The sequence below is a fragment of the Somniosus microcephalus genome, chromosome 7 (assembly GCF_052327205.1).
Source record: "Somniosus microcephalus isolate GS21.2 chromosome 7, FLI_Smic_1.0, whole genome shotgun sequence".
Lineage (NCBI taxonomy): Eukaryota > Metazoa > Chordata > Chondrichthyes > Squaliformes > Somniosidae > Somniosus > Somniosus microcephalus.
The window spans coordinates 171385343-171409192 of NC_140993.1; the positions used below are offsets into that span (position 1 = coordinate 171385343).

At 48.1% G+C, this 23850-nt stretch overlaps 1 protein-coding gene across 1 annotated transcript in view; it reads left to right on the forward strand.

The window, feature by feature from the left end:
* The window catches only part of LOC147115004 (uncharacterized), an 869491-nt gene that overhangs the window by 597343 nt on the left and 248298 nt on the right, over positions 1-23850 (forward strand). The window contains exon 25 of the mRNA XM_085993202.1: positions 638-805. Within this exon, the coding sequence (XP_085849328.1) occupies positions 638-805 (168 nt within the window). The remainder of the gene's footprint in view (positions 1-637; positions 806-23850) is intronic.

Sequence of the window (23850 nt, forward strand, 5' to 3'; positions counted from 1 at the left end):
GCAGTGCATTGGTGAGGCAACAGCGTGACCAGTACCACAATACTTATGGCAGCATAGCCACCAAGGAGGAAAATCCAAGCCATTGGCTCTTCTTGATCATTATTTTTTTTTTGTGTGTGTGTGTGAAGTTTTATATTGATGAAGCTGAGATGTTGGTTTTGGGAATGGGACACTTTCCTATCAGGCATCCAGTGTTTGGATTGAGCTCTCTCAGGTCAGGTACACCATGATTAGATGCAGATTAAAACTCCCACTGCTCATCCTTATAAGTCAGCCTTGACTATAGAAGGACAATATCTACTGTGCCAGTGAGACATTTTTGATTTCCCTCCACAAATTAGAGCATTAAATAAGCAATCTTAGACCTAGTACACTGGTGTGGAAAAGATTAAAATATCGTGCAGGTACAGTTTGGTGCTGTGGACCCATGCCTACTATGAACTGAATTGCCCAAACTCATTGGACCTATGGAGACAGCAGTTTATTTGAATTATAACTTCCATTTTACCTGTAAATCTTTCACAAATATTTTTTTTTTTTTTTTAAACAATTCTACGTGAGCATAACAGGCTGACAAATATGTTAGATCCCAATATATTCTCATTAAAATAAGTAGAATGCATTGGTGCTTTCACAGATTAAGGATCAGGAGAATCATATATCCACACTGGAAGAAGAAATGAAACATCTGCAAAATAAATATCATAGTGTCTATGAGGAGCTAATGAAAGAGAAGTCTCAATTCAAAGATCTTCAATTAAAGATGGCTACAGCTGAGATAAAGACAAAGAGCCACACTGAAGAGGTAACTTACAGTTTTATATTATAGTTAAGTCAGGAAAATATATTACTGAAGTTATAGACCTAGAAATGGGTTTGCCCTGGAAAATGAATGTGGGGATCACGATGCGCGATTAAGAGGACTGCAGGCAGCATGCAAACTTCGTGCTGCCTGCTTATTTCCATGATTGTGGCATTCAGCCCAGTGCTGAAGGTGCTGCTGAGTGCCTGAATGCTCAGCAAGGGGCCCAAGTTCATGCGAGGCTAGCACCGCTTAAAGCTAGCCTGCACTACTTAAAGGCAGTCTGCACCTCTTAAAGGGGAGGTGCATTCTACCTGCAGCAGATCATTGAACTGGCTGGGGAAGACAGTGAAAAGCAATGATGGCACAACAGAGGAGAGAGCGTGCACCAAGGTTCTCGGATGCAGCACTGGGAGGCCTTGGTGCAGGATGTGGATTGAAGGATAGAGGCGCTGTTTCCACAGGAGGCCCTCCAGGCAATAGTGTAAAGTACAATGGGAGCGGATAGCCAATGTGGTGAAAGCCAGCAGTGTAGCCCTGAGGACCTGGACACAGTGCAGGAAGAAGTTTAATAACCTCACATGACTGGTCAAGCTCAGTGAATTCATCTTCAAATGCCATATTACACCATCTGCACCACTAGCCTCACACAATGCTCAATGCACCACACCCCATCACTCACCAACAATCTCTACCAAACACAACTCATACCTCACAGTCATAGCTTCACTTCACTCTTACACACTTACTATCGCTTCAAGCCTCACACCCACATCTCACAGCTCGCACACACTGCCAGTTATTCAACCATGACAGGGACATCACCACACTCACTGACACACTTCCCTTTCTCGTGCAGGAAAAGGTGGCTTATAACCGGCGCAAGCAGCACCTAACCAGCAGGGGACAGGCGCGCCTGCATAACCTGACCCCCATGGAGGAGACGGTGCTGGCCATTTTTGGGAGGGGCACCTTCCGTCTCTTCCTAACTATCACATCGTCGCTTGGCCACAATGCAAAAATAAAACCCACACAAAATACACATTCCAAACCAAATTTATAAATTAAACCATGCCATATTGCATACAAAATGAAACTAATCACCCTTGTGCATTCCCTTCATGCCTGTCTTCTGTGTACCTTTTCCTGTCCTTGTGCTCTTACACAGTGCTACCCCAGTGGCTGCAGTATGGCTGGTGGAAGGCTGCTGACTTTCAGTGGGGGAGACTGCAGATGGCCATGCAGGACGACCTCAAGTAGCTCTAGGCCTAGTAGGCCCAGCTTCAGACTGCATCACCTCGGCATGGACGGCAGCAGCCTGTGCTGGCTGGCTGACAGGCAACAGCAAGGGCACTGGCAGAGTGGCAGTGGTGGGAGGATGAATGCTGTCATCCTGAGAGAGGACAGCAGATTCATGCTCCACAGAGTCACTGTCACTCCCCCAGGACGGCACCTCAGCAATCCTGGTAATCTTTTAGAGGACAGTTTGCTGGACTGATGTGACACCCTGCAAGCCACTTTCAACACCGGTAACCCCAGCCATGATGGCAGCAGTCTGCTTGCATTGCAGCAAGCTAAGCTTGCATTACTTCAGTCTGAGCTTCCACTGCACCACTTGGGTGGCTTCTGCTTGTGCTGCAATGGAAGCTGAGACATCAGCCATCAGACACTACATGATGGTTTGGTCCACAAGTGCGTTAATCGATTTGATCACGCCTTCCACGTGGGAAAGGATGGGCTCCAAGTTCTGCGCAAAGCCCTGTGCAACATTGGTGCTGGACTCCTCTATGCTCCTTGACATTGCACTCAGGCTTTCTGGCAGGCCTGCCAATGCATCAAGCATTTCATTGTGCATACCCATCAGCCTTCTTCTGTTGGCTGCCCCATCAAAGTCCTCATCTGAGTTCTGTGCAGCAGAATCCGTGTGCGACCTCGCCCTCTGGAGCGTTGGCACCTGCGGTACCCTTTCCCCCTGACCTGGTTGCAGCCCACTTGTGCCCAGTGACTCACCACGTGCAGACCCCGCCCCTATGCTAACCTCTAATCTATGCGCATTACCAGTGTCTGAGCTGCTATCTGCGAGTGTGAGATGGAATGATGGTGTTTCTTCTTCATCATCACTCTTCTCTTCCTCTTCCACCACTGTGTGTCCAGGTTGGAGTTCTTGGGTATCAGAAAGGAAAAAGGCACACCTATAGGTTTGTGGTGAGGAGAGTGGTGGGGAAGCAAAAGGTGCATCTGCAACTTATAAATCAGAAGAGATTGTGGGTTGAAGGGAAAGTAGGATGTGAGAAGGAGGATTAGGTATAAGCTTGCATCATATTCACTGGTTCAGCCCCGCCACTGGCCATGGCCTCAGTCACGGCCACTCCAATAATAGCGAGCACTGTCCCCTCGATCGGGGTAAGGTTCGCTGCTGCTGCCTATGGTTGTGTGCCACCTTGTCCTGTAAGAGAGAGGGAAGTGTATCAGTGAGTGTGATGCAATCCGTTTGGGTGATGTGGCTGTCATGGTTGAATAACTGGCAGTGTATGCAAGCTGTGAGATGTAGGTGTGAGGCATGCAGCAGTGGTAAGTGTGTGAGGCTGAGGTGGAGCATAGGAATGTGAGGTATGAGTCGTGATTGATAGAGATTGTTGGTAGATGAGTAATGGGGGTGTGGTGAACTGAGCGGTGTGATGCTAGTGGTGCAGTTGGTGTGCTATGGCATTTGAAGATGCATTCACTGACCTTGACCACTCGTGTGATGTCCTTAAACTTCTTTCGGCACTGTATCCAGGTCCTCGGGGCAACAATGCTGGCATTGACTTCCACCGCTATCTGCTCCCACTGCCTTCGCAGTGTCTGCCTGGAGGGCTTCCTGGCCCCCTGTGGATATAGGACCTCTCTCCTCCTTTCCACATTCTGCACTAAGGCCTCCAGTGCTGCATCGGAGAGCCTTGGAGCCCTCTCTTTGGTCTGTGTTTCCCAGGTGATACTCCCTTCTGCAATGACTTCCAGCACCTGCTCTCATCAAACTGCCTCTCCCCTTTAAGTGGTGCAGGCTGGCTTTAAGAAGTGCTGGCTAGCTTTATTGGTGCTAGCCTTGCATGAACTTGGGCCCACTGCTAAGCATGCAGTCACTCAGCAGCACATTTAGTGCTGGGCTGCACGCTGCACTCATGTAAATTAGCAGGCAGCATGAAGTTTGCATGCTGCCTGCATTGGATCAATCGGGCGTGGGTTGATAGCGTATCTTGATCACTGCGCCTGTTTTCAGACCTTATCCAATTTCTAGACCTGTGCTTTTAAGAAATGTTTCCCCTGAGCAGTCATCTGCCATTTGTGAAACATCATTCTGGGGGGTGTCAAAAGTTTTTCCCCCCTCTTGTCATCAGTAGCAGATCCTCTTTATTGGTTCCTACACCAGAAAATTCCAATTGCCGTTTTTCAGTTTTCAGTTTATTATAGTACAATTGAAACTCGCCTGCACATTTTTGATTTGTAAAAACTTAAAAATACTTTGAGGTTTATGCTTGTAGCTTTTAGTCTGCAAAATTCAAAACTATTTGTACCACTGCCATTTTGACTTCAGCCTTGCCTCAAACAACCACCTATTTCTGGCTGGCCTGCCAGCCTCTTCCAACTCTGGACTTAACTTTTCCTATCATGTGCCATAGATTCTTCCCAACACAAGGTCCCATGACACATATCATCATTCTGTTGTTGCATGACTTTTTAATCGAAGATCTTGACACAGCTGTCTTATTTACAAAATGTTGAAGCTTGAATCAACTTGGTGAAAAAGATTTAGGGATACAGTTCAGCAAAGAAGCAGTCTTCCACTCAAATGTTAGATGGAGAATGGATAGTGTTGGCAAGTTGATTTTCTTAAGGATGCACCAGCTTAGCTTTGCATGGCTAAAGAGAAGGCACTGCTTAGCCTGCACAACCTCTGCAAACATCAGTCACAAATCAGCCAATCTGATCAAGTAGTTCCACATGACAGGTAGCAGTGATTTGTTTATCTTTTGTTTAAATTCTCCAAGGAGGAAAATAAAAAAGATAGGGGGTTGACAAAAAGGGGAAGTGCGCCCATTACAGGAGTTTTCTCAGGCCTCAATGGGAGCAAAGTAGTCAGTCAGCACACATCTTATTTGATGAGTATCATCACAAGATTGCTTCTCAACATGGGGTTCAGCCACAGTCAAATCCTGGACAATAGACAAATGCACCAGCCATATATTTGCAGAGCTTCAATTACTAAACCCTATCTGGAAATTTGATTTCAGGAAGGGCCCTGTTCAGAAAACCACCCACTGAGTGACTAGTTGTTTTCAAGGTGAAGACAAAATATAGCAGGTCCCTATTTCAGAAAAGCTCCAGTTTCTCTTGAGAAGGAATCTAATCAGCTGGGCATAAGAATCATAGAATCGTTACAGCACAGTAGGAGGCCATTCATCCCGTCGAGCCCGTGCCGACTCTCTGCAAGGGTACTTCAGCTAGTCCCAATCCCCCGCCCTTTCTCCATATCCCTGCAAATTATATTCCTTCAGGTACTTATCTAATTCCCTTTTGAAAGCCACGATTGAATCTGCCTCCACCACCCTTTCAGGCAGTGCATTTCAGATCATAACCACTCGCTGCGTAAAGAAGTTTTTCCTCATGTCGCCTTTGGATCTTCTGCCAACCTCCTTAAATCTGTGTCCTCTAGTTCTCGACCCTTCTGCCAATAGCAACAGTTTCTCTCTATCTACACTGTCTAGACCCCTCATGATTTTGAACACCTCTATCAAATCTCCTCTCAATCTTTTCTGCTCTAAGAACAACCCCAGCCTCTCCAATCTATCCACGTGACGGAAGTCCCTCATCCCTGGAACCATTCTTGTAAATCTTTTCTGCACCATCTCTAAAGCCTTCGGCCTAGAAATTGAGTGGGCTTAGCGCCCATTTTGCGGTGCTAGAGGGCATTGCGCTGGACTTACAGCCGGTTTTGAAATTGACTAGGGCCCAACATCGGCGTTACACCGGTAGCGCTGCGCCGGCACCGATGACGTCATCGGTGTGCGCAGCGTCCCGGTTGCCGTGGTGACGGGCCCCAGCGCCGAAATTCAGTTGCGGCCGCCTCGCCCGTGGCAGCCGCAACTAAGACTCTGGCAACAGAGTCTTGCACGACTTTGCGCCGGCGCATAAAGGTGGAGCGGTGGCCGGCCGCTTTCCCGCCGGCCGCCTGCCCGCACCTCCCTCCCCGGACTCCCCCACCCCCGCGGAACAGATGCTTCTCGGCTGCGAGCCCGGCACTTCCCCGAGGTGCCGGGCTCATTTTTGTGGCGATTTAACCGGCCAGCGGGCGGGTGCAGGCAGCTCCTCCTTAACTGAAGGAGGAGGCCTGCACTTCCCGAGCCTGCCGCACCGCATCGGGCGCCGCAGCGCCGGAATAGCGCCGCAATGCGGCGCGTAGCACCAGTTTTCAGGCGCAAACAGCCTTCAGTAGCGCCGGCAGCCGTTTGGGCGCGGCGCTACTGAATTTTTGGCGCGCACAGCGCGACTTAGCACCGGCGCTAAATTTCCGGCGTTAAGCCCCGGCGCAGCGCAAACTCAATTTCTAGGCCTTCACATCCTTCCTAAAGTGCGGTGCCCAGAATTGGACACAATACTCCAGTTGTGGCCGAACCAGTGTTTTATAATGGTTCATCATAACTTCCTTGCTTTTGAACTCTATGCCTCTATTTATAAATCCCAGGATCCCATATGCTTTTCTAACCGCTTTCTCAACCAGTCCCGCCACCTTCAATGATTTGTGCACATATACCCCCAGGTCTCTCTGTTCATGCACCCGCTTTAGTTTATATTGCCTCACCTCGTTCTTCCTACCAAAATGTATCACTTCGCAATTTTCTGCATTAAATTTCATCTGCCACGTGTCCACCCATTCCACCAGCCTGTCTATGTCCTCTTGAAGTCTATCACTCTCCTCCTCACTGATCACTACACTCTGCAAATTTTGAAATAGTGCCCTGTACACCTAAGTCCAAATCATTAATATATATACCAAGAAAAGCAGTGGTCTTAGTACCGACCCCTAGGGAACACCTTCCTCCCGTCTGAAAAACAACCGTTCTCCACTACTCTCTGTTTCCTGTCACTTAGCCAATTTCGTATCTGTTAGATCCGTGATTCTGAGAGTATGATGTTTTTCAATAACCACACGGATGCTGTAACTTAACAATCAACAGGTGTTTACTGGAGTAGGGTAGTCTCGAGACTGGGGTACAGAGGCATGCTCAAGGCTTACATACAGGTGTGGTCACTGCCGGTACTACAGTATACAGGAGCTGTAAAAGTAGTTCTCTCTTAAAGGTACATACACTACAATTCCTCCCCTTTTAGATTAGTAGTACCCATAATATTTAAATAACAATTAACACTTTAACATGTACATTAAACAACAATAGTCCATTTATAGATTCAGCCTTTGGGGCGACTTCCTGATCCTTTCGGGATAGCGCCTTTCCTGAGGTTCTTGTTCTTGGTGCGGAGGCGATTCTGGCCCCTTTTCATCAGTTAGTTCATCGGGTTCCACTGTTACTGGTTCGGAGGTAGATGCTACCGGTATGTCGGGTTCATCCCCAGGTACGCAAGACATGGGGTTGACTCGTTCCTGTGACGCTAAGATCTGATCAACGTGGCGTCTCACAATGTTATCCCCGACATCCACTGTGTACATTAATGGCCCCTGCCGTGTGCATATCGTTCCGGGTTGCCATTTCTCTGTTCGGTAGTCACGGGCCAAGACTGGTTGTCCTACATTGAAGCTCCTTGTCGGCTTCTCATTGATGTGCTGGAATTGTTTATCCTCAACATTTCTTCGCACATTTGGTCTAAGCAAGTCCAGACGAGATCGCAACCTTCGGTTAAAGAACATCATGGCTGGGGTCTGGTTGGTAACTGCATGTGTCGCGTTTCGGTAGGCTAATAAGAAATTGTCCACCTTATGCTGTAGTGGAATTTCATCATTGCACATGGCCTTTATTGCCTTCTTAAAGGTTTGTACGAACCTCTCAGCCAATCCATTTGTGGCTGGATGATACGGGACGGATGTGTAATGCCTTACCCCATTCCTTCTCATAAATTTTCAAAACTCTTCGGACACAAACTGTGGTCCATTATCAGAGCAAATCTGCTCTGGCAAGCCGTTTTTGGCAAATATGGTCCGTAGGACTGCAATCGTTTTCTCTGTAGTGGTTGAGGACATTTTTATCACCTCAGGCCACTTCGAATGAGCATCCACTGCTATTAAGAACATTGAGTCCATGAATGGACCAGCAAAATCAATATGCACCCGTTGCCATGGAGAGGAGGGCCACTCCCATGGGTATAGAGGGGCATGTGGTGGTGCATTTTGGACCTTCTGGCATCCTGAGCAGCTCTTGGTTAGGTCTTCGATTTGTTGATCGATTCCCGGCCACCACACATAAGCCCTAGCAAGGCTTTTCATTTTCACTACCCCCAGATGACCTTCATGTAGCTCATTTAGCACTCTCTCCCTTAACGGGTGGAATCACCACTCTGGATCCACACATCACTGTCCCCTGGCATACTGACAGCTGTTCTCTTCTGGATGAGAATGCTGGCAACAGTGAGTCGCCATGTGTTGGCCATCCCCTCACCGTCAAATCATATACCCGAGACAGCGTCGGATCATTGCGGGTCTCCTTCTCAATATCCGCGTTCGTTACTGGCAATCGTTCAATTATTGACGAATAAAATATCTCGATAGGGTCCACTGCTGGTGCTTCCTCCACAGTAGGCAGTGGCAGGCGCGATAGCCCATCAGCGTTTCCATGCTGTTTCGTGCCTTTATATTCTATTTCATATTGATTCGCCCCTAGAAACAAGGACCATCTTTGTAACCGTTGTGCCGTCATCACTGGAACGCCCTTCTTCGGACTAAAGATGGAGACAAGTGGTTGGTGGTCAGTCAGCAAGGTGAACTTCTGCCCATGCAGATAGTGGTTGAATTTTTTTACTCCCCATACTAGGCTGAGGGCCTCCCTGTCAATCTGGGCGTAGCTGCGCTCGGCTGAGGTTAGTGACCGAGACGCAAAGGCTACTGGCCTCTCCAACCCGTCTGGGAATTTGTGCGACAACACCGCTCCAAAACCATAGGGTGATGCATCACATGCCAAACGAATTGGTAGTGCTGGGTTGAAATGGGCCAACACCTCTTTTGATGTGATCAATTCTTTACACTTTTGGAAAGCTCGTCTACGTTCGTCATTCCACTTCCATGGTACCCCTGTTTGCAGTAGGGTGTTCAGTGGGTGTAATACCGTGGACAAATTTGGTAAGAACTTATGGTAGTAGTTTACCAGCCCGAGGAACGACCTCAGTTGTGACACATTTTCCGGTGCTGGAGCCTTGACTACTGCCTCAATCTTTTCAGGGGAATTATGTAACCCCTCTTCATCGATGACGTGGCCACAATACGAGATCTGCTTCTGGAAAAACTCGCACTTGTGGCGATTAGCTCGTAGCCCATATTCCTTTAATCTGGTGAGCACCTTCTCCAAGTTGGCGAAGTGATCACTGTCATTTTCGCCCGTGACCAGGATGTCATCCAAATAACACTGGGTCCCTGGAATCTCTTGCAGGACTTGATCCATCGCCCTTTGCCAAATAGCTGGAGCCGATGCTACCCCGAACACCAGCCGGTTGTATTGATAAAGACCTTTATGAGTGTTAATCATAAGGTATTGTTTCGAGGCTTCTTCTACTTCCATTTGCAAGTACGCCTGGGCTAAATCAATTTTGGTGAAGCGTTTACCTCCAGATAGCGAGGCGAAAATATCCTCAATTCGTGGAAGCGGATATTATACCGTGTGAAGGACTGGGTTCACTGTCACCTTAAAATCCCCACAGATGCGAACCTTCTTTGGTTCCCCAGGCGTATTACTCAACGACCTCTTCCTTACAGGAATGACGGGTGTAGCCCACTCGCTCCAGTCTACTTTGGACAGTACTCCTGAACGTTCCAACCCTTCCAGCTCTACTTCGACAGCTGGTCTGATCGCATAAGGCACTGGCCTGGCCTTAAGAAACTTTGGGCTTGCATTTTCCTCTATTTTAATCGTTGCTGTTATGCCTTTTAGTGTTCCGAGTTCCTCCTGGAACACTTCTTTTGCGTCAGTTAGCATTTTTGACAGTCGTCCAGGTGTGACGTCTTCATCCTTTTTGGCCTCAACCTTCAGTGCCTGTATGGAATGCCAATCTAATTGTATCTTCCGGATCCATTCACGTCCTAGCAGTGGTGGTCCTCCATCTGGCAATACATATATATCCATTTTAGGTATTTCCTAGCCTTTATATATCACTTTCACCCTTATTTTTCCTTTGGGGTAGACTTTTTGCCCCGTGTACGTCTTCAAGACAATCTCTGTAGCTTTCAAGGGTATATGTGAAAATAGCCGCTTGTAGTCCCTTTGGTTTATGACTGTTAGGGCTGATCCTGTGTCCAATTCCATTTTCACATGGACTCCATCTATCTTGAGTGTAACCCAGATAGTCTGGTGATCCTCCATTTTGGTTACCTTATGTAGTTTCAGACAACCCAGCTCCTTGCTTCCAGAGTCTGTGTCACTTTTCTGTTCGCCTGAACTACTGTCCATCACCTGGTGTACCTTTTTGTACTTCTCCTGTGGAGATTTCTTACTGTTGGTTTTCTTCCCAGACCTGCAGACTCTTGCTATGTGTCCTGCTTTTCCACACTGTCTGCACACTTGGTCCTTGAACCAACAATCCTTCTGGTCATGTGTTGTTCTGCCGCAGCGATAGCACTTCCCTGTTCCATAGGACATTTCATTGGTGCCATATTCTTGCGGTCTCCGTTGTATCTCTGCAGCGCCCCTTCCGGCTGCTTCGTGTGATACTGCCATATTGAAAGCCTTGTCCAGCGTAAGATCCTTTTCTGATAGAAGCCGTTTCTGGGTTCCTTCACTTTGCAGCCCACACACAAACTTGTCCCTTAACATATCTGCTAGTCCCGCTCCAAACTGGCAGTGTTTCGATAGCTTGCGCAGTTCCGTTAGGTACTCAGCATTGCTTTCGTCTTTGTGTTGGTTCCTTTTATGGAACTTAAATCGTTCTGCTATCAGCAGTGGTGTGGGGTTCAAGTGGTCCTGTAGGATTTCTACTATGCTTTCGAAATTTTTGTTCACCGGCTTCTCTGGGGTTATTAGGTTTCGCAGTAACCCATAAGTTTTTGCACCCATGGAATTTAACAAAACCAGTGCTTTCCTAGCATCTGGCACTTCATTCGCCCTGCAGTACACCTCAATACGTTCCACATATGTCGCCCAATCTTCGACTTCATTGTCGAACGTAGAGATACTGCCACTCTTCGGCATCCCTGGGTGTGATTTAACTGTCAAAAATGGCGTCTCCCGCGCTTCCCCTTCTTCTCCGCTGGCACAAAATGGCGTCTCCCGCGCTTTCCTTCCTTCCCGCGCTCGCCCTCCTTCTCCGCTGCGGCTTCTAAAAATGGCGTCTCCCGCGCTCTTCCTTCTTCTCCGCGGCTCAATGGCGTCTCCCGCGCTCTCCCTTCTTCTCCCTGTGGACACTGTTCAGCCCTTGAGCCCTGGCTGTGCTCTGCGTGTTTTTTTTTTGTGCGCCTTTCCCGTTTCCGCCGCTCGGTCCTGAACCCGGCTGTTGCTTTACCCTCTCTCTCTCCATTTTGTTTTTAGTCGACGCCGCTCGGTTTTCAACCCCCGGCTGCGCCCTGTGCGCTTCACCCTGTGTCTTACCCCGTCGACGCTGCTCGGCTTTCTCTCCGCCGTCGGTCGGCTCCAGCCGCCGCTGTCCGTCTGCGCTGTACCTGTCGTCAGTCTATTGCTGATCGTCGTGGCTGGGGAACCAAGCCCGGCTCTCCACAGCCTCCCCTGCGATGTTCACTCTCTGCCGGACGACTGGGCAGTTGCTCGTGGTCGACGCCCGTGTTTCTGGCCTCGACTTTCTTCCACCGCCCTCCCGGAGCGAATCCTTGAAGGGAAATGCAGAGTTGCAGGTAGATTCGAATCGACACTCGTCGCCACTGTTAGATCCGTGATTCTGAGAGTATGATGTTTTTCAATAACCACACGGATGCTGTAACTTAACAATCAACAGGTGTTTACTGGAGTAGGGTAGTCTCGAGACTGGGGTACAGAGGCATGCTCAAGGCTTATATACAGGTGTGGTCACTGCCGGTACTACAGTATACAGGAGCTGTAAAAGTAGTTCTCTCTTAAAGGTACATACACTACCGTATCCATGCTGCCACTGTCCCTTTTATTCCTCGGGCTTCAACTTTGCTGGCAAGTTTATAATGTGGCACTTTATCAAACGCCTTTTGGAAGTCCACATCAACTGTATTGCCCTCATCAACACTCTCTGTTACCTCATCAAATAATTCAATCAAGTTAGTTAACCACGACTTGCCTTTAACAAATCTATGCTGGCTTTCCTTAATTAATCCACACTTGTCCAAGTGGCTGTTAATTTTGTCCCGAATAATCGTTTCTAAAAGCTTCACCACCACCGAGGGTAAGATGACTGGCCTGTAGTTGCTGGGTTTATCCTTACACCCTTTTTTGATCAAGGGTGTAACATTTACAACTCTCCAGTCCCCTGGCACCACCCCCGTATCCAAGGAGGATTAGAAGATTATGGCCAGTACCTCCACAATTTCCACCTTTATTTCCCTCAGCATCCTAGGATGCATCCCATCCGGTCCTGGTGACTTATCTACTTTATGTACAGCCACCCTTTCTAGTACCTCCTCTATCAATTTTTATCCCATCCAATATCTCAACTACCTCCTCTTTCACTATGACTTTGGCAGCAGCTTCTTCCTTGGTAAAGACAGATGCAAAGTACTCATTTATTACTTCAGCCATGCCCTCTGCCTCCATGCATAGGTCTCCATTTTGGTCCCTAATCAGCCCCACACCTCCTCTTACTACCCGTTTACTATTTATATGCCTATAGAAGACTTTTGGATTCCTTTTTATGTTAGCTGCCAGTCTATTCTCATACTCCCTCTTTGCCCCTCTTATTTTCTTTTTCACTTCCCCTCTGAACTTTCTGTATTCAGCCTGGTTCTCACTTGTATTCTCAACCTAACATCTGTCATATGCCTCTTTTTTTCTGCTTTATATTACTCTCTATCTCTTTCGTCTTCCAGGGAGCTCTGGCTTTGGTTGCCCTACCTTTTCCCCTCGTGGGAATGTACCTTGACTGTACCCGAACCATCTCTTCTTTAAAGGCATCCCATTATTCAATTACAGTTTTGCCTGCCAATCTTTGATTCCAATTTACCCCGGCCAGGTCCATTCTCAACCCACTGAAATTAACCCTCCTCCAATTAAGTATTTTGACTCTAGATTGCTCTTTGTCCTTTTCCATAGCTAACCTAAACCTTACGATACTATGATCACTGGTCTCTAAATGTTCCCCTACTGAAACTTGATTCACCTGACCCACCTCATTCCCCAGAACCAGATCCAGCAATGCCTCCTTCCTCGTTGGGCCGGAAACATACTGATCAAGAAAGTTCTCCTGAACATACTTAAGAAATTCTTCCCCCTCTCTGCCCTTTACACTATTACTATCCCAGTCTATATTAGGATAGTTGAAGTCCCCCATTATCACTACTCTATAGTTCTTGCACCTCTCTGTAATTTCCCTGCAAATTTGCTCTTCTATATCCTCCCACTAGTTGGTGGCCTATAGAATACACCTAGTAGTGTAATGGCACCTCTATTGTTTCTTAACTCTAGCCAAATAGATTCTATCCTTGAATCCTCCAGGACATCCTCTCTCGCACTGTAATATTCTCATTTAATCAATACTGAAATAGCAAATTTTACTTGCAGGGAACTTTGCATGTCTTTTTTTAATCAGATACTCTTGGTGACTTTTTACCACATACAATACATGAACTTGATTTGGCTGTTATATAAGTTCCAGCAATTGGCAATAATCAGCTCTGAGCTAATGAAGATAAGTCTGACCAGACAGTGAAACTAATGGAGCATATGGCAGTGGATGTCCATGGCTTGGTCATCTCGGGTATTATCCCATGCCACTTTATGTTGCTGAGAATTGAAGGATTTCCAGATTACTTAAAAAAGGGGTTAATAGAGTGACACTTTTCCAGGATCAATCTTTTTGGTATCAAGTCGAAGCAAGCCTGGGAAGCTTTAAGAAACAGCAACAAAATATAATGACTATTTTGTGGATATCGCGGAAGGGGCTAGTGAAACAATAGGCCAGACCATTCTCAGCCAAGCAGCAGCTATTCTTTCAGACATGGAGTAACATTGCCTCAGGAATTAAGTATGACAACAGGGTGATTAGTAGGACCTCAGAAAGAAAAAAACTAAATCCTGCTTCCTCCTCCACCATAAAACCATGCACCAGTCCAGAGAGGATGCTATTGGAGGAGGAGATTGCATATCACTATTTCACAACTGACTGCAATGCATGACTAGCATGGACTAGTGATTTCAAGCTTTGTGGGTCACTTAGGTGCATACCACGGTGACTTGAGTTTAATAAAGTTTAATTCCATGTTCCCATTAATTTGCATATATTTCAAGTTGCTGATAATAAAGGTTTTGGTATTCTGATTTAGGTCTCATTCACAATATGGTAACATGCTAGAAACAGCCATTTGTAAGCCTCCAGGTCCAAAAAGGTATGACAGGACAAACCAGTAAATAAGAAATAAGCACAAAAAAACTGAGTTGCCTCATCATTGAGGGCCAGATTGGATACCCTTGGCATAGATTGAAAGAGAGCCATCGTTGGTACTCAGGGTGCTCTATTTCTAAAATTGAGGATGTTATTTTTGCAAGACAGTCCAAGGATGAGCTGACAAAGGATCATTATGAACACAGAAGTACAAAGACTGTTAGTCCCTGGTACCATGGAAGATGTCCCATCAAGCTAAAAGAAAGAGTTTTCTTAAAGGATGTGTACTTCCACATATGGATCAGCAGAACTCTACAGAAATTACCTTGGGGTCAATAGTCGCAGATTGCATTGTAGTACATGATTGTGTCCCAAAGTTCTTTATCAAGTATCTGTCAGGACTTGCAGCATTGCTAAACTAGGAAGAGCTACAGTCCTATCTGTGTATGGACAACAGGGTGGTGAGGCCATTTAGCACAGAAGTGACAAAAGTGACAGTGGGGCACATCTTAGTGCTGCTCGAATATCTGGGATTTGTGATCAACCATGAAAAGGCCCATAGGATTTGCCTTTCAAACAAGCCTGTTTTCAAACAAAGCATGTTATTGTTTCTGTGGAACAGAGTCAACATGTTCCAGATAGATTTCTGCATGATTTCGGCAAAATGAAAGACATTGGCCGCGATTTTATCATTGGTGGTGGGGTGGGTGCGGGTCAGGTGGTTGGCGGGTCCCGGTCCCGCCTCCGCTTTCAGGCAGTAAAAAATTACGATTTTGCCCTAATTGGGCAATTGATTCCCTGCGTGTGCGCTCCCCTGGCCAATTACTGTTTTGGGTCTGGAACTCGCCTCTGTGAGGTAGCTGCATTTAAGGGGCCCATGCGGCCTTGGTTCATTCTCTTATTTTTTGCTTCTGGATTGTCTATTCTGCTGACTAATGCTGACATGGCAACCTTAAGGGTGAAGGCCTCACCACGATTTGCTGATGACTCCCTCCATGTTCTTGTGGAGCGAGTCAGAGGTAAAAAGGAGGTACTCTTCCCATCCTCTGGGAGGAAGAAGCCACCACAGCAGACCAAAGCTGTGTGGCTGCAAATTGCACAGGAGGTCAGCTCGAGATCGATGTTCATTTGAACCTGGGTGCAGTGCTGAAAAAGGTTCAATAACCTGGTCCGCTCAGGGAAAGTGAATATAACATCAACATTACCCTCAATCTGCTCCCCATCTCTCATCACCAGCACTCTGCATTGTCAACCTACTCCTCCACATCCCACTTTACCCTTACATCCCTTGCACCCTTATCCATCCCTCTCTCTCTATGTACACAATCACTTCACTATTCGACTAGGCTGCCCTCACACTATCACTGTTATGCAATGCCAACAACTAACAACGCACAAGGAGGGCCCTTGGTATTGGGACCTCACTCCATCTTTGTCTCCTTCTCAGCATCTATGCTCTGGACTCTCTACACTCACTCCATCATTCTCACTCAAACTCCACTTGTCTCCCTCATTGTAGGAAAAGGGAGCCCACAATAAGAGGGAGAGGGCTAAGACAGGAGGAGGGCCACCTTCAATTGCCCATTGGACCAACGCTGAGGAGGCGGCCCTGGAGATCATTGGAGGCAATGAGGATCTGGAAGTGGGGGACGGTCAGACGGGCGCAGCAAAGCAAGCTGGTGACAGAATAGATTTGCATCTCTCTCATTTACATTGCATGAGTGACTGATGTGGCATCTGATGCTCATACAGATTGACTTATGATGATCTGCACTATTCCATGTGCATGCTTAGTTAATATCACATGTGTAACTCATGCCTTTACTCCCCCACAGGATCATTGAGAGCCCCCCTCCCCACTGTTCAGGAGTAAGAGCCTGAGCCAGAAGACTCATCAGAGGAACCTGCAACCTCTGAGGGCGCAGCATCTGCAGAATTAAGCGCACCCAGCACCAGCGCAGATACGCACACCTCGGTGGGACCTTCAGGACATAGAGTAGTGTTGTCACCTGGTGTATCACAAGTGAGCATCAGCTGATGGTGGAGACAGCGACAGCAGTGGAGAGTCCTCGTTGGAAGCCACAGGGCGTTCCCAGCTCTGCTCAGCTGCATGTCGACCCTGTGCCTCCGGGTCCATCCAGAAAGAGAGTGGTGCTGGAACTCCAGGGACAGGTGCAGGAGTCTCTGGCAGGTTTTGTCTCCAGGGTTACTACGAGTGTGGAGAGGATGGAGGAGTCCATGTCAAAACATGAGCAGTGCCTTTGAGGAGGCAATGGCGCATGAACACACCAACACTGATAGGATGGCAATCTCCTTGGAAAGGATGGCTACGGTCATGGAGGAAATAAGTCGCCAGAGTCAGGAAAACATGGTGAATGTTAAGAATAGACTGACATCTCTGGAGGAGTGATGGGCAGCTATTGAGCAGAGACACCAGAGCTTCATGGGATTCCTTTTGAGTAGGACTGCCAGTGCAGAGATGGGTCCTCATGGCCCCCCTGATGTGTAGCAAGGTGCTGTCAAGCCACTTGCTAGCACTGAAGTGGGACTGACCCATAAGAGGGATGTTGGTGGCAGGCAACAAGGAAGTGGGGGCTCCTCTCCAAGTGTTCACTCTCCCATGCCACTGAGTAGCCCTCGGTCAGAGCCCCACCAGAGTCCTCACCCAACTGAGATGGGCATTTCAGCCCCTGCACAGCCATAGGAGAGCAGACTGTTGCCGAGCCCTCACAGGCTCGCAAACCCAGAGGACGCCCGCCAAAGGTGTCGAAGCAGGAGCAGCATGAAAGTAAGCAAGGGGCCTCCACATCTGCTGAAGCAACAGGGGAGGCACCACGTAGAAGCACGCGGAAGAGGAAGATAAAGCACAATTAGTCACAAGGGTGTTCTGTTTTTTTGTCTTTTGTTTTCTTTAATGTTTGACATCGTCATCCTTTTGTGAATGGATTAAACAGAAGTGATGGCAAACAGTCGAAGTTCTGGTCTATGTGATCTCGGAAATGGAAGTTCCACATTGAGGGCTCAATGCGACTTGCATTTGTAATGATGGTGGTGAGAGTGATAGGAAACCACAGGTTCTTGTACATTGTGTATGGTGTGTTAAGAAGGTGCCAGCCACATTTGTTTGATTCGTCTACTTAAGCGAATCTGGCAAAGATTAGTGCATCCCTTGCATCATGGGCAACAATGTGCTCACATGCTGCTGGAACTGGCGCACCTGCCTCCGCAAGGTCTTCCTGCTCCTCATCATCTGAGGAGGCTATGCGCTGAGCCACTTGTTCCTCAGGCAGCTGCAAGTCACGATGCTGTGCGATGTTGTGCAGTACACAGCAGACCACGATGATTCTGGAGACCCTGGCTGCTGAATACTGTAGTGCTCCACCTGATCTATCAAGGCATCTGAATCGCATCTTCAGCAAGCCGATGGTTTGCTCAATAATGGATCTGGTCGAAATGTGGCTGGCATTGTAGCCCTCCTCAGCATCGTTCGATGGCCTCCTCAACGACGTCATCAGCCACGTCTTCAGGGGATAGCCCTTGTCTCCAAGTAGCCACCCAGAAAATTGGTTTGGCTGATTGAAGAGTGGAGGCACTAGACTGCCGTAGGATGAACGAGTCATAGCAACTGCTAGGGTACTTCGCGCAAACATGAAAAATGTCCTTTCTGTGGTTACACACCAGCTGCACGTTGAGGGAGTGGAACCCCTTGCGGTTGACAAAAACAGCTGGGTTTTGATGGGGTGCTCTAAGGGCATGTGTGCAGTCTACGAAGCCCTGCACCCTTGGCAAGCCTGCCATATTTGCAAAGCCAACCACACCCGTGGTTACACTTGCTTGATCCATCGAGACGTGTATATAATTGTGCGCCTTGGCAAAGAGGACACTGGTTACCTGCGTGATGCAAGTGTGTGCGGCCGACTGGGAGATGTCGCTGATGTCTGCTGATGAGCCTTGGAAGGACCCTGAAGCAAAAAAATTGAGGGCGGTGGTGAGGGGTGTCCACCCGTTCCTCTGGGCTCCAGGTGTTGGTGCAGCATTGCGCAGATGTCACTGACTACCTCTCACGAAAGTCTCAGCCTCCTTTGGCACTGCTGCTCAGTCATTTGAGGAAGGTCACCCTCAGCCTGTAAACCCTGTGTTGGGGCTATCTCCTGCGGCGACGAACATCCCTGCGCTGACGCCTTTTGCCCTGTGCACCATCAGGTGGCTGAGCAGGAGGTTGGCGCTCCTGCTGTTGGTGCTGCTGTTGTGCCTGGTTCTGCTGCTGCCACGGCTGCTCATCCTCCGAATCTGAGGACCAGAATGAAAGGAAATAAATGGTTCCCATGATGCTGGTAGATATCTCAGTTGAGGAAGCGCTGAGTCAGTGTGGGAAGAGGGTTTTCCCAGGAGGCCACACTGGAGATGGATCTCAGCTTCACCACTTCCAAAATCAGCAGACCTGCAAAAAGTTTTCCAAGACCTGAAAAAACAAGTTCTGCCACCTGCAACTGAGCCTTGTTGAGAGCTCCGTTTTTATGGTGGAGCTGCAGCTGTCAAGAAGGCAGCCACTTGTCAACCCGACACAATTAGCTGGCTTGATTTGGGAACGGCGTGGAACATGCAGAAAAAGTGGTAAAATGTAAAATGACTGTCAAAATGGCATTATCCAGGCAGTTAACAAGCATTTAACTGCCTTAAGTGCCTATCCCGCCACTTGGAGGCAGGACCGAACGGGAGTCTGTGAGCCCGCCTTTGGCAAAGTTGCACGGAGACGGGTTGACGGCGGGATTGGAACCTGCCGTCATTTTTTTCAATTTTACCACCTGACCCGCTTCCAAACCTGCCGCCTGAGCGCCGGCAAAATCGCAGCCATTGTTATCGCATTGTTATCTAGCCTTAACAATTGAACCTTTAAAAAAAAAATTCTCAGAATGCTGGCAACACTAGCAGGATGGCATTTCTTGCCCATCCCTAGTTGCCCTGAAAAGGTGGTGGAAGGCCTTATTCTTGAACATGGCCATCCTGCACATTCTGTGCTCCTCAAGGAAACCTGAGAATATGAGCAGCAACATATTCATTGTGGTGAACTATCCCTCCTCATCCTTCTCGACCTATCTGCAGCCTTTGGCACGGTTGGCCATACCATCATCCTAAGAACATAAGAATTAGGAGCAAGAGTAGGCTATACGGCCCCTCAAGCCTGCTACGCCATTCAATAAGATCATGGCTGCTCTGCGACTTCAACTCCACTTTCCTGCCCGATCCCCATATCCCTTCATTCCCCTAGAGTCCAAAAATCTATCTCAGCCTTGAATATACTCAACGACTCAGCATCCAACGCCTCTCCTCCGTTGTCCAGTTGGGTGGGACGGCCCTCGCCTGGTTCCGTTCCTATCTATCCAGTCATAGCCAGAGAATCTCCTGCAATGGTTTCCCTTCCTGCACCTGCTCCATTACCGCTGGAGTCCCCCAAGGATCTATCCTTGACCCCCCTCCTATTTCTCATCTACATGCTGCCCCTCAGCAACATCATCCGGAAACACGTTAGGTTCCACATGTACACTAACGACACCCAGCTCTACCTCACCACCATATCTCCCAACCCCTCCACTGCTTCTGATTTGTCACCCTGCTTGCCCGACATCCAATATTGGATGACCAGAAATTTCCTCCCAAATAGATATTGGGAAGACCGAAGCTATTGGCTCAGTAATTCCGGGCACAACGCGTGAGTACGGACGGGGTACTCACGCGTGTGCCCGGAGGAATTGCCGGTTTTCAGCATGCACAGCGCATGCGCTGAAAACCGGCATTTCCTGTCCATTTGACCCAAGGGGTTAACAGGCAGAATGCGCGCGACTGCACAGGCAGCGCGTGCGCAGTAAAATTCCTTTTTTTTTTCAGAGTTGCGCGCGTGTAAAGGCCTCCGGTCTTTACGCGTGGAAAAACAAGACGTAAGTATTTCGTTTTTCAGGTAAGTGGGCTTTTAGTACAATGTAGAAATTTTTTTTCCACAGGTTTGTTATTTTTAAAGAATTTACAGGATGGTAAGTTTAGTTTTAGACCCTATTTTTTAAAAATTTATTTTTTTCAAATAATTGATTAATTGTTTAAAACATTTTTAAAAACTTATTTATTTATCTATATATATATAAAAGGATACTTCTGTCTGTCATTCCGTCTGTCTGTCTGTCTTGAATTAACTCGAAAGTTATAGAGCGTACCTACACGTGCCTTACGTCGAAAGAAAGCTGACGATTCCAGAACCGTCCTAAGCGTATTTACGTTTCGGCCAGACAAAAATTGTTCGCGCGTTATGCAAAAAACCTTAAAAATTAAACTCATTGGCCTAGAAATTGAGTAGCCTTAGCGCTGCATTTGAGGCGCTAGAGGGCCTAGCGCCGGAGTTATGGCCAGTTTAGAAATTCCCTGGGGCCCTAGAATCGGCGGTAGACCGGTTGCGCTGCGCCGGCACCGATGACGTCATCGGTGTGCGCAGCGTCCCGGTTGCCATGCCGACGGGCCCCAGCGCCGAAATTCAGTTGCGGCCGCCTCGCCCGTGGCAGCCGCAACTAAGACTCTGGCAACAGAGTCTTACATCAGTTAGCGCCTGCGCCTTAAGGTCGCGCGGCAGCCGGCCGCTTTCCCGCCGGCCGCCTGCGCGCACCTCCCTCCCCGGACTCCTCCACCCCCCCCCCCGCGGAACAGATACTTCCGGGCTGCGAGCCCGGCACTTCCCCGAGGTGCCGGGCTCATTTTTCTGATGAGTTTACCGGCCAGCGGGCGGGTGCAGGCAGCTCCTCCTTAACTGAAGGAGGAGGCCTGCACTTCCCGAGCCTGCCGCACCGCATCGGGTGCCGCAGTGCCGGAATAGCGCCGCAAAGCGGCAGGTAGCGCCCATTTTCAGGCGCAAACACCCTTCAGTAACGCCGGCAGCCGTTTGGGCGCGGCGCTACTGAATTTTTGGCGCGCGCAGGGGGACATAGTGCCGGCACTAACTTTCCGGCGCTAAAGCCCTGGCGCGGCGCCAACTGAATTTCTAGGCCATTATCTGCTAAATAGCATTGATTGACTGACGTCAAGGTCGACCAATCCTGTGCCGGCACGATTGACCAATCCTACAGTTCAGTCACCTGATGGTTGCCCAATCGCTGCGTCTGTGGGCGGGACTAATCATTTTCATCTCAGGGATCTGGCAGCCATTGCCTCAAGCTAAAAACCCCATTTACTTCCAGCTCAAAATTTGCTAATCCAGCTTCGAAAAAGTTAGTATCTCTTTTAAAAAATAACATAAGATTTACCAAAAACGTTTTATAAGTACATTCACTTTCATCTTTCAAGGTATTAAAAGGTAGAAATGTTGCCCGGCAGCAGATTGAGAGAGGGACACAGAGACAGGGCCCAAAAGCCTGGGACTCGATTTAAACCACCCGGCCCAAAACAGTCCTGGCAAAGCCAGGCTCCCCCAGCTATAGTTAATATAATCAGTGGGATGTTTTTTAAAATTTTATTTAAAGTTAAAGTAGTGTTTTGGCAGCCCATACTTTTCATGAGTTTGACAGCTCTTCCTGTCAAACTCATGAATGAGTTTCCCCTCCCCTGATTGGCTGCACAGTGCTCACCTGATCCCAGCCGGCACATCGCACTAACTACGCCGCTGGATCAGGTAAGCACATCGCGCCGACATCGGAACCGGGCCAGGGACAGGAAATGCGAGCAGGCCCGGGCTTCAGATGTCGGCGCGCAGGGTGAGTGCACGTCGGGGGCTTGCACACGTGGCAAGCCCCCGATCCTAATTTCAGGGCCATTGTCTTTGGTCCCCACCACAAACTCTGTGCCCTAGTCACTGACTCCATCTCCATCCCTGGCCACTCACAACCTCACCATCCTATTTGACCCTGAGCTGAGCTACTAACCCCATATCCTCCGCCTACTTTCACCTCCATAATATTGCCTGGCCCCACCCCTGCCCCAGCTAATCTCCTGCTGAAACCCTCATCCATGCCTTTGTTACCTCCAGACTTGACTATTCCAATGCTTTCCTGGTCGGCCTCTTGCCTTCCACCCTCCATAAATGTGAGCTCATACAAAACTCTGCTGCTTATATCCAAATTCGCACCAAGTCCCGTTCACCCATCACCCCTGTCCTCGCTGACCTACATTGGCTCCCGGTCCAACAACTTCCTCCTTTTTAAAATTCGTATCCTTGTGTTCAAATCCGTCCTTGGCCTCGTCCCTCCCTATTTCTGTAACCTCCTCCAGCCCTACAACCCTCTGATCTGTGCGCTCCTCCAATTCTGGCCTCTTGTGCATCACTCATTTTCATCGTTCCACCATTGGTGGCTGTGCCTTCAGCTGCCTAAGCCCTAAGCTCTGGAATTCCCTCCCTTCACTTCTCGGCAACTCTTCCTCTCTCTCTCCTTTAAGTCGCCTCTTAAAATCCTTTTGGGTTATCTTTCTTAATATCTCTTTATGTGGCTCGGAGCCAAATTTTGTCTGATAACACTCCTGTGCAGCGCCTTGGGATGTTTTTGCTACATTAAGAGCACTATATAAATGCAAGTTGTTGTTGTTGTCAGTTAATGATACAGCCCCCTCTGTCATCACTGGTGTTAGTGATTGAAGTCTCCCTCAAAGTATAGGGTGTCCAGCTGGAAGGAGCTTGGCACAGTCAAGTGATGAAAAAGTAGAAATACTGTGACAGTGTGGCACAGTGCTATATCAACAAGCAGGACCGAAATCACCTCTTAGCTCCTGCTGCAGTGCAGACAGACATGGTGCAGATCAAGTTCAGTGGATTTGTCAGCTCAGTATCTTGTAGGAATGCAGAAAGAGATTGTTGTCGCCTTCTACAGTGCTTTAATATACTGCTATTTGTATGCAGAGGCTGAACGAATAAGGAAAACTCTTAGATTACCCACCTTATGGGTGGTCTTATTCTCCCTCCATGCTCTCCTTCTGAGCTGGTATAGCTAGGAGATGTTTCTTTTGTTTCCTGTTTTATTTAAGTAATGTAACTTACTTGAGGTCATAACCTTGCCTCCTCCTGGCAGAGAACTAAGCGCACTCCCCAGAACGAGGCCTTGTATATGGCAAAGTGGACAATCAACTGAGGTTCCAGCTCATTCATTTCTTAAAGAGGCAGTATCTTCCTGTGAACTCTCTCATGGTGGTATGAAAAGTTAGAACTTCTTTCAAAGAATGAGGTAGACCACACCTACAACAGGTAATCTAGCATTAGCACCCAACGACCTTTGCCATAACAAACAGGCCTGGAGCATGCTACTTTCTCTAACTGTTTCCTTGTTTACTTTTAATATATGTAAATTAAGTTATCCTACCCTCTTGGGAGTGCT